Genomic DNA, 17,179 nt, shown 5'->3' on the forward strand with positions numbered 1-17,179 from the left:
TGCCTAGGCCTGAACCTGCTCTGATGCCCAAGGGACAAAGACAAGGGAAGCCTGCAGGGAGGGACACAGCATGCTACAGGCTCAGATGGCCCCAGTGGCGGCAGCCTTGATTCCCATTAGCACCAGGGGAGGTGGTGTTGGATCTCAGGGACAGAGCCCACTCTGAGAGCTGCCAAGGCCCAGCTCAGGACAGTTTCTAGCAGTGACCATGGGGGCTGGCCCATACCTGTTGATCCGGTACAGGACACCGTCTTCTTCAATACCTTCCCGCTGGATGGAGAAGAGAGGAGACTTCATTTCCCCTGGCAGGTACTGGGCACATTCGCTGAAGGGACAGAAGGAAAGCAATCATCAGCCACTGCCTCCTCTCTCAGGAACCTGACCTGGGAAAAACACCCACCCCAGCCCTTGGCAGCACCCTTCCCTTCTGGCCCAGCCCTCGGCACCCCCCCGTTCCCAGCCCAGCACTTGTCCATGTGGAACTGGTCTGGATCTCCAGCAACATCAGACACCTGCCAAGTACTAAGGCCAGTGTAAGGAATTGCCCTTATACTACACATTCACCCACTCATCCGCTGCAGCCCCAAGGCAGGGGCCATGGCCTGCAAAAGGGCTATTCACTTACCTCTCGGAGAGAAACGTCCACTTGCGCATGGAAGGGAGCCAATCAGGGAATTCCCAGGAGGAGTAGTGTTGGTCCCGCCTGAAGAGCACAGGGCATCAGAACCCAAATGCCCCCCACCTGGGCTAGAGGCAGAAGCTGCAGGCTGGTGCATGAACACAATGGGGAATTTGAGCCCAGCCTGGCCAAGTCTGTTCCCACTGAAACTCACCACCCGAGTGATTCTCCCACCCACAGGGCTCCCTGTGTCCCGGGGGTGGGAGTGAGACCCCCAAGGGCTCCTTGCTCCCTCTCAAGTCACATGTACTACAAAGGATCCTACCATCCCAGGCAGGCCCTGCATGACAGGTTGACCCAAAAAGTCCCGGGAGAGACTGCTTGCAGCCCCTCCAGCACATCAGCCTGGCCAGCAGTGCAGGGCACTCAGCCTGCCGTAGCCCCACGGCCAAGCGCTCAAGTCTCAACCGCCACCCTAGACCCAGGAGAGTGGGGCTATACTTACAAGCTGTGGGTGACACTGGGACACTTCCACACAGGGGCCATGATGGAATTGTGGAAGCCATTGGGAGCAAGTCCTCGGCACTGGGGCTTGGCCTTCTGAGCCCAACAAAAGCAAAGTTAGAGCCAGGCTTTAGGTATGCAGCCACGCCAAAGATGCCCCAGCCCAGGCCAGCTCCCTAGAAACCTATGCCCTCCACCCTAGCCAGTCCCCTAACCTCAACCCCATCTCCCACGTCCCCCAACACAGCCTCCACCCAGCCCCTGGGGCCAGAGCCTCTAAACAGCAGGGGGATGCAGCCATCCCACAGAGTCCTTTCCCTCCCTCCCCAGGGCTATGTCTACCATGAGCCCCTGCTTAGCCCACTGGAGCACAAGGGGCTGCTATGGCCTGGAGAAGCATAGCCCCTTGTGAGCAGCTGCAGGGATCAGCAGGAGTGTCCCTGCACCCCCACCCCGGCTAGTGTCAGTCCTAGAACCTCCAACCTAGCTGTGACTAAACAGGAATTTTCCTTTAAGTTGTATGCAAATCTTACTGTTTTGCATGAATGCCATGTGCCTCAGTTTCCTTGTGTCCTGCACCAATCCCTAGGTCAGGTGGTGGGAATAAGGGTGTGGGAGCTTTGCTGAGGCCCTCCCCATGTTATGGTCTGTGCCCTTCATAAGTGGAGGCCCAGGAGGGGGATGTAACCAGAAGCCACAGGAAGCCAGACAAAGGCCAAAAGGAGAAGCAACGGGCATGTCAAAGACCGAGTTGCTGGAAGCGGGGCAGTCTGTGTTTTGGGAGTCAAAGTGGGGGGAGCCTAGGGCGTCTCAACCAAGTCCATCTTGGGGTAAGTCAAACCTCCTGTTTTACAAGGCTAGGTGAGCGTCACTGCTGGCTGCAGAGTTGGGGTGCAGGGCCCTCTGGCTTCCCCAGGAGCCCCACCTGAAGGGGACTTACTGCCAGAAACGCAATATGGAATGGGATGGTGAATACTCTGAGGTTAGACTCAGGAATGTTAAAGCCATGCAGGCTTGGCATGCATGGGTGCTCAGAAAGAGGAGATGCTGCCCCACAGTCCTTGCTGGCTTCTTTGGAAGCAGTTCCAGAGCATCACCCCAATGACTCTGTGACACCAGGGAACTAGAAGAACAGGTTCAATCCAAACCGACACGTGTGGTAGCAAGGGTCTGTAATTACCCTGCCCCAGGCTGGTGCTGTCCTGCCAGAACCCTGAATGGCAGTCAGCCAGCACCAGACCTAAGTTTATAAAAGGGGAAAAAAATAACCTGGACATGTATGGCCCATTTCTGAACTCAGGAAGTGCAAGGTATGTGCTAGTTTGAGAGGGTTCACCAAAGAACCCCAGGCCAACTGAAGGATTGGCAAACCTGTATTAGTGTCATAGGCCAAGCCCTGCACTAACTAGTTAGAGTGCAGGCCAGCTCTCTGGTGTATGCTGATTCCCGCACCCCTGCAAGGCAGAGAGCTTCCTAAGGGCAAGGGCAGGGTGAATGCCACATCTGGGCTGAATGGACAAAGGGGCTCCTGAGAGAGAGCCCCCCCATGAGAACAGAGGCTTTTCTTAGGTGCCACATTCTGCCAGCCTTTCTGAGCCAGAGCTGGGGATCAAAGCAAGGCTGTGTCCCTAGCACAGTTACCCATCTGAAGAGCCACAGTCCCCAGTCTGTTTAGCTCTCCCTCGATGTCAGAGGAAGAGAGATCACACTAAGCTGTGGTGGACAGAGGAACTGGAGGACTGACACCTTAAGTAGCCTCTAGCCCTGGAACTCTGCAGCTACCAAAACTACAGCCCTTGATCCTGAGACAAGCACCCCAGGCCAGGTCTAGTCCCAGAGAGCAGAATGCTGGAAGAGGCTGACAAGACAGCATGGAGCCAACACCTTTCTTTTCAGGAATGTAATTAAAGTATGCTGGAAAATATCAGACTCGCATCTGCTTGTTGAGAGGGGTAGGGGAGTGGGGACTGGTCAGAAAACTCAGGTGAGGGAGTGAAGATTGGGTAGGGGACAACTGGGACATTAGGAAAGGTGGTGAGGGGCGGGAGAGTGTACCTGTCAGCTCCATGTTCTCCCCTCCTGCGTGCACGTGCCACAGGAGCTGAGGATCCTTTGCCCGCCTTTCCCTGCCTCCCCTATGACCCAGGATCTGGTGTCTAGGTCCCTCTACCAATCTCTAGAGTATGCTGCAATCAGAGGGAGGGGCTGCCCCCCCCCCGATATAAGCAGGGGAACAGTCACTCTGAGGATATCCCTGCCACTCCCATGGGACCTGATGGCTTTGGTTCCCTGGTGGGAGAGTTCCACTCCGTGTCCGCATCCTCCCATCTGAGCCAGGATCTGAGCCCTTTGCACTGAACCTGCTTGTAGGGAGGCTCTGGTCAGGATGCTCCCAAGACACATGGCAGGTGCATGAGTTTAGAACACACTTCTGAGGCTGGGATGAGAGCTGAGACTAGATGCGCTTGCTGCACATCACAGGTTTCTGAAGGAGGGGGCATGGAGATGGGATGAATGGAGCCGTGCACACAATGAAGAGCTACTGTCTTTGTTCAGCTAAGACCATCACACTGGAACAGATGGGCCACTACATGCTGCTCAGAGCCTCCTATGTTTTCAGGATTCTCCAGTGCTGGGGATCTGGATTTAGCTGTTAAGCAGCAGATAACTGACTAATCATGTAGTCGATACAATTTGTATTGACTACACAATTAGTCAATAAGGGGAGGGGTCCAGGAGCTACACCCACTGTGGCTCCGCAGTTTAAATGTAGTAGGAGACGGGAATGCAGGCAGCCCGGCTCTTACTGCATTTCAACTGCAGAGCCCCAGGGGAAGCAGGCCAGGGACCCAGCGTGTGCCAGGTCCCAGACCTATTTTCACTGCAGCTCTGCCTTTTAAATATAGTAGAACCGGATGGCTCTTACTCCAGGTTCAACCTCTGTAATCCAGGACTCCCTGGTTTGGCAACATCCATCGTCCAGCAGGACCACAGATGTCCCAGGGCCAGAGTCCCGGTGGAGGGCTGGCAGCTGAGCTCCCTGCTGGTGGGCTGCCCAGCACTATCCCGTGGGGCCAGGAGCTCAGCACTTCCCAGCAGGGCCGCCCCGCGGGGCCAGGAGCCCAGTGTACAGCATAGCAGGGAAGGAGGTGGGGGGACCAACAAGACAGGTGGCAAGGGGGAGCCAGGCAGGAGGCTAGTCCAGGGCTGGGGGAGCCAGTAAAAAGGGAGCCAGATATGACCTTCCCTGGTCTGCCAAAATCCCTCATCTGGTACTGGTCAGGCCCTGAGGTTGCCAGACCAGGGAGGTCCAACCTGTGCATTTAAATGGCAGAGGCATAGTGCTCCGGGACTTGGCGTGAACCAGGGCTGCTCAGGCCTGGCTCATGCCAGTTCCCGGACTGCTGCCCCCCCGGTTCCTATAAGCAGGACTCAACAATTAGTGTAATCTACTCGCCCGTGGCAAGTAGATTACAAGATGGCACAGCCACGCAGGGCGGTAAGCGCATGTGCAGCGTACAGAACCGCGCAGCTGGCAAGCAGGGCTTGCCGCCGCTTGGCAAGCCCTGCCTATAAGCCAGCTCCCCCAAGCACTAGCTCCTGCTCCCCCCCATTTGCTGCCTCTGATGCAGAGGCAATGGGGGGGTTAGAGGGAGGAGCAAGAGCGAGTAGTCGACTACTCGCTTACTTCCCTAGATTTAGCAATGGTATTGCTGACTGACTAGTGATTTTGACACTACTGGCTTCTCATGTACTAATAGCTTAAAAGGATGGGAAGCAGAAGAGGGTACACTGGCAATGGTGGTTAGGCAGGGTGGGTTACTTGGAGGACGGCGACAAACCAGTCTTCTCTCATATGCTTAAATCCTTGTAACCGCCATGTAATAAAACGGTTACATTTTTGGGCCACAGCCCAGGGCTGGGCTCTCTCTTCCCTACCCTGCTGGAAACTATATACTCTGCAAACGTTTCAAAAGGGGACCCAAGTGCCCAGTCCACTGTAAGAAAGTGCAAGGGGTGAGGACAAGACTTAGGAATCTCAAAGCAGTGGCAAGAACAGTGGTCTGCTATTGATTGCTGGCGATTACCAGCTCTGCCACTGACTGATGAGTGACTTTCCAACTTGCCGTGCCTCAATTTCCCTATCTATTCAATGGAGATAATGATTTTTCCCTCAAAATCTAATGATGAAGAGCCCCATGAAGGACCTAGATTACCTCTTCAATGCCTAGACACAGCAGCATCTGGCCTGTGCACTTAGGTCATATGACAGCTGCCTAAATGAGTGCTAACTTCTACCCACATCATTTCTCCTCCAGATAGAAAAATCCAGGAACTTTATTGACCAAAGTCTTCATGCACACAGGGCTGCAGCTGTGCGGGGGTACGTCTTCCCCTTCTAGAATGGCGAGTTCAGTAAAACTCAAGCTTGAGAGAACCAGGAAAGGTGGGTTATGGGACATGGCTTCACAAGCAGGCTCTGCCCTCTGAGCACTGCCCGAGGAAGTACACTATACATATTGAACTCCGTCTTTGCACTGTGCTGCATGACCCACACCTGCCTCGCTGTCATACATGTGGTTTACTGAAGCGATGTTAGCCTATAGCCATTTAAACAATTAACTGATAAACTAGGCTTATTGGTTAATTCAAACTACATGCAACCTCCCACCCCCTTGCTGCCCCTGTATCAAAGGCAGTGGGGGGAAGCATGAGCTGGATCCTGTCCCCACCCTGCCCTGCTGCCTCCCAGGGGAGATAGCATCATGGGAGGCAGGCAGAAACCAAGTCCCCACAAGCGCTACATCCTATTAAGCCACCTGTCTCGCTCCCCCACCCCGGTGCTGCTGCCTCTGATGGCAACAAAGCCTCCCCAGATGTGGGGCCAGCAACATGTAACTTGCGGTGGGAGAGGCCTCCGTGAGCAGGAACTGCTTCGGTGGGCTAGCCAGAGCAGCCCCTGCCTGTGCGGGCCCCGCTGGGGCAGAAGCTGCTCCAGTCCCTGCCAGTGAACCATCTACATCCCTGCTCTCTAATATTCTCATTAGCGACTTTCACACAAAACCAAGTGAGCTAATAAAGTTTGCTGGTAAAAAGTTGGGAGGCACTGTCAAAGCAGTGGTGAGTCAGACTATTACATAGGAAGAACTGGGTTGCCTTGACAACCAGAGTGGCAGAAATGGAAGGAAATTCAAAAGGGCAAAGGGTGGCTGTGGAAATTCCATCTCTGGAGATATTTAAGATAAATGTCTAGCAGGGATGGTCTAGACAGTACTGGGTCCTGCCGTGGGGGCAGGGGACTGGACTCAATGACCTCTCAAGGTCCCTTCCAGTCCTAGTATTCTATGATTGTATGAAAGTGAAATAGGATAAACAACAAGAGTTTTTGCGATAAAGTGGGGGCTTAGCAAAGACTTGGTGGTGTGGGTGAATCACAGCATGACTGGGAGCCACTGCAGGAGCCAGGACATATCAGGGGAGACACTACTAGTAGAGATGGGGTATAATAATGTGCTTGTGCAAAGCACGAATAAGATCACACTCAGAACACCACACACAGCTGTGGTCACTTGTGTACAAGATATGAACTCAGATGGCAGCAAGTGCAGAAAAAGGCTGCTTGGCTGATAAGCAGAATGCAGGGCCTGTCTTATGGGAAAATGCTGGCAGAGCTTTGACAGGCTGTGGAGAGCCGACTGGTCTGGAGGAATACAGTGTGGGTAATGTCGAGATGCAGAGAGAGACTGAAGCTAAAGGCCAATGCTGGCACAAGACCAATGGAGACAAGCTTGCCATGAACAAACTGAGGCTGGACAGAAGGTTTTGGATCAGAGTAGGGAGGGTCTAGAAAAGCCTTTCAAAAGGAGCTGAGAGCGCAAACTACATGTCTGGCTTTAAGACAGAACTCGACAACCTCATGAAGGAGCTGCCTGCAACCTTAGGGGATTAGTGCCAGGGATGTTAAATTTAGATTAATTGGCTAATCGAATAGTCGATGCAAATCAAATCACCTGTTCAATTAGTTGATAAGGATGCCTATGCATCTGAAGTGTAGCGACAGCCCCAGGGTGCTGCAGGGAGCATAGGGCCAGTGGGGGACTCAAGCAGTCCCCCGCTGGCCTCGGGCTGCATCCGGTGTTTCAAAGAGGTAGCACCGTGGGGAACCCAGGGTCTGGCCCTGGGCTCCACGCAGTCCAGCTGTTTTGAAACACCCCTCCAACCCCGCTGCCTCTTTCTGATAGACTAGTACAGTGTTTCCCAATTTTATGTGCCCACGGAACCCTTTAAAAAAAGAACCCACCAGGGGAAACTGGCCGACTCCCCAAAAAAAACAACCACCACAATGCCAGCTCGCTCCTAAGACCCTGGCGGCCAGTAGCCACTTGAAAGTGGCAGCCCCGGGCCATCACCCAGCTCACCTGCCCCTAAGACCGGCTTGGGGGAAGGGGGAGGGATCAGGTTCTCACAGAATCCATACTTTCACTTTGCAGAACCCCCAGGGTTCCGCAGAGCACTATTTGGGAAACACTGGAGGAGTAGTTTATATCCCTACCAGGCGCTCCCTGCCAGGCCTTGGCCCTGTATTCAAGCAGGAAGTTAGCACCACTTTAAGCTAGCAGCTCTGTCTCCATTTCCCTCCATGCTGTATTCTAGAGCGCTCTCCCCCTGCACCCAAAACAGACTGCTTCCTTCCCCCACACCTATGATCTATACCAGAGCTACTCAACTATGGAAGTCCAGGGGACAATGATACTCACAGAACATGCTGAAGGCCGCAACTTAAGAGTGGTTGCATATACATGCAAATATCTTCTCTCACACAATGCCCCAGAGCTCTCAGCACCTCTTCCCTAGGTGTTCCAGCCAGTTCACTTGTGTCTTTTAATGCTCACCCCTCCTAGGGGACACCTTGCTGTTGTGGAGCATGTTCCTAGTGGAGGCCATGTTCAAAGGATCCCACCTGTGGGCTGCGTGTTGAGCCCCGCGTAAACTCAAACCACACCATGGGCTGCAATCTAAGGGTCATGTGTTGAGTACCCCTGCTCTATACTCCCAGAGTAAGGGTGTCCCCGTTGGGCTCAAAGCTCAAAAGCCAGGCCTCCTTCCCACTCTGCTCCTCACACAGAGGAACTCACACCAAGGCTCAGTGGCCAGCCTGCCTGATACAGACATAAACCCAGGCTGGTACGACAAGGAGGCAAACTGAAGAGGCTGATGTTACCCCGGCTGATGACATCCTTGGGGTGTGCCCCCGGACAGCGTCTGGCTCTGACTCCGAGACCTCACTGAGCAGGATGTCGCTCTCCTCCTCCTCTTCCGCCTGCAGCAGCACCTCCTCTGAGGGCACAAAATCCACATCCTGGGAGGGGTCGTCATCATCCGGCTCCTCTTTCCTTCTCCTGCTCCGGCGCTTCTTCCGCGAGCTATCGGACTCTGGCTCCTGAGGACCCACATTGGGAGGCAGGGGATGGTACACTGACGTCAGCTCCTCGGCCAGTTCCTGCAGGTAAAGCAAGGCCCTAGGGGCACCAAAGGCATCAGTGGTAAAGAGCTGCCCTGCCCACTCAGGGCATCTCCCTGGGTTACAGAACTCAGGCCTTGTGCTGTGGGAAGGAGCACATCTGCCATTGGTGCCCAGAGGGACCAGGCTGCACTAGAATTGAAGACCCAAACCTTCTCCAAATTCCCTCTGCACCTGCCCAATCCTGCATTCTAGAGATATGGCTGCTCTCTCTGGGGAAAGCACACACTGGCTTCTCCCTCCCCCGCTACCCAGGAACTCCAAGAGAGCCCCACAACACTGCTCTAAGTCAGCCAGGGCCACTAGAGACTGGAGGCACCACTGCACAGCTTCACCCACCTCCTGCTATATGTGGTCCCTTAGGACACAGTAGCCCACCCAACTGTGGTGAAAGCTGCATAAACACAGGACAAATTAGTGACTCCTGTCCCCCAAAGGCACTCTTACACTGACACTAGCACTGTTGTTGCTAGAGATGAAAGTAAGGGGATGAACGCCCAGTGAGTTGCTCAAGCAGGAACCAGCTGGGTTGCTTGAGCCAACTGAGGTGCTCTGCTCTGCTGCAAAAGCAGGACCCAGGCTGGCAAGCAGCGAGGGAGTGGCTGGAGCAGCCTTATAAAAAGGCAGCCAGAGCTAACGCACAGAGAGTAACGAACACAACAGCAGCCAACAGAGGAGTTTGCCTGGGAAACATCTAAAAGGAGCTCAGGTAAGTGCAGCTTTTGAGGGGCTGTGTTGTGAGCTGGTGGGGTGAGTATCAAAGTATTTGTCTGTCTGTGAGCATTTGACTGACTGTGTTTGGCGGTTTGAAAGTTTGAAAAGTGTGAATTGGGAGTGCTTTGTTCCAGGTGGGCCTTCAGTGGCTGATTGCATTAGAGGCAAGACTTTGAGCCCAGCCTAGCCTCAGCCTTATAAAAAGGCAGCCAGAGCGAACGCAGAGAGCAGTCAACAGGGAAGTTTGCCTGGGAATTCGCCCCATAGTGTTTGGTGGTCTTTTCCTTAAATTTGTATTTTTGTCTCTTCTGCCCTTCAAGGAATCATTAAAAACATCTGAGGACTGTCTTAGAAGGAAGGCAGGTATAACAGCAGACCCATCACTGTCTATTACATGCACAGCATGTGACATGTTTGTCTTCCTCCCGGAAGATAGAAGGGATTTCATCTGCATTAAGTGCAAGCTGGTAGCCATTTTTGAAGAAAAAATTAGAAGGACTTGAGCCCTGAGTATCAACCCTACATTCCATCAGAGAAAAAGGCAGCATTTAATCCTGAAGGCACAGCAGGCTGAAGAGCCAATGAGGGCAGTACAAGACAAGGAAGAAAACTGGCAGCATGTAACCACTAGGAGAAGGCGGCCAACTCAGGTATCCCCCATTCCTGTAGAGATAAGTAACCGCTTTCAGGCTTTCTGCACAGGCAGTACGGTGGAGAATGCTTTGGCAGGGACCTCTCAGGGAAGAAATCAGAAGGAGACCCCATCCACAGGAAGGCATGGGATGAGTAGTCCTAGGGGTGGGAGTCCCACGACCACCACCCCCAAAAGAAAAAGATGGGTGGTGGTGGTCAGGGACTCCCTCCTAAGAGGGACTAAGTCATCCATCTGCCATCCAGACCTGGAATTTCAAGAAGTGTTCTGCTTACCAGGAGCTCGAATTCAGGATGTGACCGAGAGTCTTCCAAAACTGATCAAACCTTCGGATCGCTACCCTTCCTGCTTCTCCATGTGGGAGCTAACGATAAGGTCAAGAATGACCTTGAGCGGTTCACTGCAGATTATGTAGCGCTGGGAAGAAGGATCAAGGAATTTGAAGCGCAAGTGGTGTTCCCGTCCATCCTCTCTGTGGAAGGAAAAGGTCCAGGTAGGGATCGTCAAATTGAGCAAGAAAATGCGTGGTTGTGCAGGTGGTATTGGAGACAGGGCTTTGGTTTCTTTGACCATGGGATTCTGTTCTGGGCACAGGGACTGTTAGGAAGAGATGGGATCCACCTAACCAAGAGAGGAAAGAGCATCTTCGTGGGCAGTCTTGCAAACCTAGTGAGGAAGGCTTTAAACTAGGTTCATTGGGGGACAGTGACCAAAGCCCTGAGGTAAGTGAGGAAGTAGGATACCGGGAAGAAACATAAGGAGGACCCCTGATTTGAACGGAGAGAGTAGGGCGATCAATTGGTTATCTAAGATGTTTGTACACAAATGCAAGAAACCTGGGAAACAAACTGGAAGAAATAGAAGCCCTGGCCCAGTAAAAGAACTACGATTTGATTGGAATAACGGAGACTTGGTGGGATGACTCGCATGACTGGAGCACTGTCATGGAAGGGTAATAAACTGTTCAGGAAGAACAAGCGGGGAGAAAAGGAGAAGAAGTTGCAATGTATGTAAGAGAGCAGTAGGATTGCTCAGAGCTCCAGTATATAGAGGGAGAAAAGCCTGTTGAGAGTCTATGGGTTAAGTTTAGAAGTAGAAGCAACAGGGGTGATGTTCTGGTTGATGTCTGCTATAACCACCAGATCAGGTGGATGAGGTAGACGAGGCTTTCTTCAGATAACTGAGAGAAGCTTCTAGATCACAGGTCCTGTTTCTCATGGAGGACTTTAATCACCCTGACATCTGTTGGGAGACCAATACACAGTACACAGACAATCTATGAAGTTTCTGGAGAATCTTGGGGATAACTTAGAACATAAGAACGGCCGTACTGGGTCAGACCAAAGGTCCATCTAGCCCAGTATCCTGTCTGCCGACAGTGGCCAGCACCAGGTGCCCCAGAGAGGGTTGACCGAAGACAATGATCAAGCAATTTGTCTCCTGCCATCCCTCTCCAGCCTCTGACAAACAGAGGCCAAGGACACCATTTTATCCCCTGGCTAATAGCCTTTTATGGACCTAACCTCCATGAATTTATCCAGCTTCTCTTTAAACTCTATTATAGTCCTAGCCTTCACAGCCTCCTCTAGCAACGAGTTCCACAGGTTGACAACACGCTGTGTGAAGAAGAACTTCCTTTTATTAGTTTTAAACCTGCTACCCATTAATTTCATTTGGTGTCCTCTAGTTCTTCTATTATGGGAACTAATAAATAACTTTTCTTTATCAGCCCTCTCCACACCACTCATGATTTTATAGACCTCTATCATATCCCCCCTCAGTCTCCTCTTTTCTAAACTGAAAAGTCCCAGTCTCTTTAGCCTCTCCTCATATGGGACCCGTTCCAAACCCCTAATCATTTTAGTTGCCCTTTTCTGAACCCTTTCCAAGGCCAAAATATCTTTTTTGAGGTGAGGAGACCACATCTGTACACAGTATTCAAGATGTGGGCGTACCATAGTTTTATACAGGGGCAGTAAGATGTTCTGGGTCTTATTTTCTATCCCTTTCCTAATAATTCCTAGCATCCTATTTGCCTTTTTGACCACCGCTGCACACTGTGTGGAAGTTTTCAGAGAACTGTCCACGATAACGCCAAGATCTCTTTCCTGATTTGTCGTAGCCAAATTAGACCCCATCATACTGTACATATAGTTGGGGTTATTTTTCCCGATGTGCATTACTTTACACTTATCCACATTAAATTTCATTTGCCATTTTGTTGCCCAATCACTCAGTTTGGTGAGATCTTCTTGGAGTCCCTCACAGTCTGCTTCTGTCTTGACTATCCTAAACAGTTTGGTATCATCCGCAAACTTTACTACCTCACTGCTTACCCCTTTCTCCAGATCATTTATGAATAAGTTGAAAAGGATTGGTCCCAGGGCTGACCCTTGGGGGACACCACTAGTTACCCCTCTCCAATCTGAAAATTTACCATTTATTCCTACTTCTTGGTACAAGTGCTGAAAGACCCAACCAGAGGGCATGCGCAGCTTGACCTGCTACTCACAAACAGAGAGGAACTAGTAGAGGAAGTAGACGTGGGTGACAACCTGTGAAGCAGTGATCATCAGATGGTAGATTTCAGAATCCTGACAAAATGAAGAAAGGAGAGTAGCAAAATACACACCCTCGACTTCAGAAAAACAGACTTTGACTCCCTCAGAACTGATGAGCAGGATTCCCTGTGATACTTACACGAAGTGGAAAAGAGTCCAGGAGAGCTGACAGTATTTTAAAGAAGCCTTATTAAAGGCACAGAAAGAAACCATCCTGATGCGCAGTAAAAAAAAGCAAATATGGCAGGCGACCAGATTGGCTTACTGGGGAAATGCTTGGCGAGCTTAAACACAAAAAGGAAGCTTACAAGAAGTGGAAACTTGGACAGAGGACTAGGGAGGAGTATAAATATATTGCTCGAGAATGCAGGAGAGTTATGAGGAAGTTGAAAGGACAATTAGAATTGCAGCTAGCAAGTGGAGTGAACGGTAACAAGAAAGGTTTCTACAGGCATGTTAGCAATAAGAGGGTGATCAGAGAGGGTGTGGGGCCCTTACTGGAGGAGGGAGGTAACCTAGTGACAGATGATGTGGGAAAAGCTGAAATACTCAAGGCTTTCTTTACCTCTGTCTTCACAGACCAGGTCAGCTCCCAGACTACTGCACTAGGCAACGCAGTATGGGAAGGAGGTGGGCAGCCCTTGGTGGAACAAGAACAGCTTAGGAACTATTTAGAAAAGCTAAACACACACAAATCCATGGGTCCAGATTTAATGCATCTGAGGGTATTGAGGGAGTTGGCAAATGTCATTGCAGAGCTTTTAGCCATTATCTTTGAAAACTCATGGAGATCAGGAGAGATCCCGGGTGATTGGAAAAAGGCAAATGTCGTGCCCATCTTTAAAAAAAGGGAAGAAGGACAATCCAGGGAACTACAGACCAATCAACCTTACCTCAGTCCCCAGAAAAATCATGGAGGGGATCCTCAAGGAATCTATTCTGAAGCACTTGGAAGAGGGGAAGTGATCAGGAATAGACAACATGGATTCACCAAGGGCAAGTCATGCCTGGCCAATCTGATTAGCTTCTATGAGGAGATAACTGGCTCTGTGGATATGGGAAAGTCAGTTGATGTGATATACCTTGCAAACGTTTTGATAGTCTCCCACAACATTCTTGCCAGCAAGTTAAGGAAGTATGGATTGGATAAATGGACTGTAAGATAGATAGAAAGCTGGCTAGACCACCAGACCCAACAGGTAGTGATCCACAGCTCGATGTCAGGTTGGTTTCTAGCAGTATGCCCCAAGGATCTGTTCTAGGACCACTTTTGTTCAACATCTTTATTAATTACCTGGATGAGGGGATGGATTGCGCCCTCAGCACGTTTGAGGATGACACTAAGCTAGGGGGAGAGGTAGATACGTTGGGGGATCCAGAGGGACCTAGACAGATTAGAGAATTGGGCCAAAAGAAATCTGCGGAGGTTCAACAAGGACAAGTGCACAGTCCTGGACCTGGGACAGAATCCCAAACCCTGTTACAGGCTGGGCACCAACTGGCTAAGTAGCAGTTCTGCAGAAAAGGACCTGGGGGTTACAGTGGATGAGAAGCTGGAGATGAGTCAACAGTGTATCCCTGTAGCCAAGAAGGTTAATGATGTATTAGGTTGCATTAGGAGGAGCATTGCCAGCAGATCTAGAGAAGTGATTATTTCCCTTTATTCGGCTCTGGTGAGGCCACATCTGGAGTATTGTGTCCAGTTCTGGGCCCCCCACTATAGAAAGGACATGGATGCATTGGAGAGGGTCCAGTGGAGGGCAACCAAAACGATTAGGGGGCTGAAGCACATGACCTAAGAGGAGAGACTGAGGGATTTGAGTTTGTTTAGTCTGTAGAGGTGTAGAGTGAGAGGGGATTTGATAGAAGCCTTCAACATCCTGGAGGGAGGTTCCAAAGAGGATGGAAAATGGCTGTTCTCAGTAGTGACGGATGGCAGAACAAGGAGCAATGGTCTCAAGTTACAGTGGGGGAGGTCTAGGTTGGAGATTAGGAAAAACTATTTCACTAGGAGGCTGGGGAAGTACTGGAATGGGTTCCTTAAGGAAGTGGTGGAATCTCCATCCCTAGAGGTTTTTAAGTCTCGGCTTGACAAAGCCCTAACTGGGTTAATTTAGTTGGGATTCGTCCTGCTTTGAGCAGGGGGCTGGACTCCATGACCTCCTGAGGTCTCTTCCAGCTCTATGAGTCTATCAATTTTAAAGGGCAGCTGGGGGTACGCTCCCAGCCAGGTTACTGAGAGGCACTGGCGGCAGCCCCCACCTGGCCACAGTGGCCCAGCTCCGCTACTGACACGGGGAGGAAGGGGGGGAGGGGGAGGGAGAGGCACGGAATAGGCCCCTGTCTGACCATGGCTGCAGATGCAGCAACCTGGCCCCACAGTCTGGCCCATTATCTGGCCACAAGAGGGGCTGGTGGCAGTCCCAAGCCTACCGTGGCAGGTGTAGGAGGGGAAGCAGAATTGGCTGCAGTGATCCTGGCCTGGTTCCCATATAGCTGCAGCTGCTTAGTCCCTGATAAGTAAGTTAACCCAGCCTCAACTCCCCCCTACCACCTCCAGCCTTGCCTTTTGCACCTCCACATCCTGTCCTGAGCCCCTCATACACACCAAACCTAACTCTTGCACCACCCCCACATCCCTAGCCCTGACTCCCGCACGCACCCACACCAACCCTCTGTCCTGAATCCCCTATACTCCACCTCACACTTACATTTCTTACAGGTACTGTGTATTGCAAGTCCCCCTGCCCTGAAGGCCTCCCACAGCTCCAGTGCTCTTCTATGTTAGGGGAAGTGCTCCCAATTCCCAGAACGTGTGCCCTTACACCAGCTCCAAACCACCCTGACGTAATATCCCCACCACACCCACACTTACACTTTAGCCGCTCGCCTCTTGGGGCGCCCAGTGGGTGTAGCCTCCAAGCCATCAGGTGCCTCATTGCCCCCCAGCATCTTCTTCACACAGATGGGCTCTGCTGCTTGACAGTCCAGACCCTGTGACAGCTTTAGCAGGAGCAACTCTGCTTTTGACTTACGGCCTCGTTTCTTTGGCATTTTCATAGGTGGGGTGGGCACATTCTCTGAGGTCCCAGCAGTCTCCCCATGCCCCTCAGTCTCTGCCTGAGCCAAACACTTGAGGGCAGGTGGTCTCCTTTTGGCTTTACGGCTTCGGACAGGCTTCCTCCTGGGCATGGTAGCTGGAAATCCCCCTTCAGGATGGAGCAAGAACTCCAAACCCAACGTTGGAAGCTCACCTGGTCAAAAAGAAGGGGACCAGATATCAGTGACGTGCAGCTCAGCCCACCATTCACCTCTCCAAACCCAAGGCTGCCTTGTTGGCCACAAGCCACCATTGTGGGGGTGACAGGACACCACTCACCAGCTCTGCAGACACACAGGCCTTTTCTTTGGAACGGGTGGGCACTGATGCTCTCTGGTTAAGCCCAGGTTCCAGCAGCAAGCAGGGCAAGCACACCCACGCTGGCCACACCTGGGGCACTCCTCAGCCATAGGAACCCCTCTGGGGAGTGGGGCTCTGTCCAAGGCCTGTTCAACACCTGTCGTCTGTACTCTTTGAGGGCTCAGATAGCAAGCTGGCTTGGATCATTTCCTGTTTGAAGGGCCTTGCAGAATAAAGGAGCTTTGGGTTATTTTAAAAGAAGAAGTCGGCCCCTGCTCCGAAGGGCTTGGCTGGAGGGCACCAACAGAGCACAGGAGGTGAGCGATGGGCACGTCGAGGCTGCAAACCGCAGAGCCACAGTAACAGCTGAAGAAGCCACGTCACTCCGTCCACAGCACCTCCTGGCCCAGCTGCTGCCCTCCCTAGAGCCAATATCCGCAAGGAGCGCGGCTAGCGGGGAAGCCGGAGCACGGGCCGGGATCCCAGAGACGGGCTCTGCCCCTGCCGGGAGAGCCGGAGCCAGGCCGTTCCTGAGGGGAGCTCTCGGCCAAGGGGGCGGCGCCAAGAGCGGAGGGCGCGTCCCACCGACCGGGCCCAGGCGGCAGATTCTCACACGGGCAACCGGCCCACGTGGCCCCCCGGCCGGGCCGGGCAGCGGGCCCGGGGGCACCGAGCGGCTCAGGCCACCGGGGGGGCAGCGGGAGGGGAGGGGCCGATCACGCAGGTGGGCGGGCGGGTCCCTACGGGCTCCCCGCCGACCCGCGCGCTCTCGGGCAGCGGCGACTCGGCTCCCCCAGGGCGGACGGTCCCGTCCAAACGCTCACCTCAGCTCAGCTCCCGGCCCGCTCAGGCGCCTCCAAAATGGCCGCTCCGCCGGCGCCACAGCATCGACGCGCTGCGCTCCTTGTCGTCACTTCCGGTGGCCCCGCGCGCACCCAGATCTGCGTACTCAGCCCCGCCCCCCGCGCTCACAATGCAGCTCGCGCACTCCGACCTGCGTACTCGGCTCCGCCCCCTGCTCTCCAGTCCAATCTAGAAAGGAGGCTTGGGCGCTAATAAGGCGGACACTGGAAGAGCTGCTGCAGCCAGGGTGTGCATGGGTAACCCTTCCTCCGGGACAGGGTTTAGAAGAGTTACTGCAGCCAGCGTGTGCATGGGTAACCCTTCCTCCGGGACAGGGTTTAGAAGAGCTGCTGCAGCCAGGGTG

At 52.8% G+C, this 17,179-nt stretch overlaps 1 protein-coding gene across 4 annotated transcripts in view; it reads right to left on the minus strand.

The window, feature by feature from the left end:
- Positions 1-16,947, minus strand: part of GTF3C2 (general transcription factor IIIC subunit 2) — a 40,858-nt gene extending 23,911 nt beyond the window's left edge. For 2 of the 4 annotated variants that reach the window (XM_075916289.2, XM_075916285.2), the window contains exons 1-7: positions 16,797-16,946; positions 15,952-16,195; positions 15,448-15,826; positions 8,346-8,643; positions 1,125-1,219; positions 626-703; positions 227-325 (exon numbers count right to left, since the gene is read on the minus strand). In XM_075916289.2, the coding sequence (XP_075772404.1) occupies positions 227-325; positions 626-703; positions 1,125-1,219; positions 8,346-8,643; positions 15,448-15,764 (887 nt within the window). In that variant the 5' untranslated portion in view covers positions 15,765-15,826; positions 15,952-16,195; positions 16,797-16,946. Of the gene's footprint in view, positions 1-226; positions 326-625; positions 704-1,124; positions 1,220-8,345; positions 8,644-15,447; positions 15,827-15,951; positions 16,196-16,796 lie in introns of all 4 variants that reach the window. The other 2 variants (XM_075916288.2, XM_075916287.2) reach the window with 2 other exon arrangements.
- Positions 16,948-17,179: the final 232 nt, after the last annotated feature.

This window comes from Pelodiscus sinensis, chromosome 3, assembly GCF_052426305.1.
Source record: "Pelodiscus sinensis isolate ZL-2025 chromosome 3, ASM5242630v1, whole genome shotgun sequence".
Taxonomy (NCBI): Eukaryota; Metazoa; Chordata; order Testudines; family Trionychidae; genus Pelodiscus; species Pelodiscus sinensis.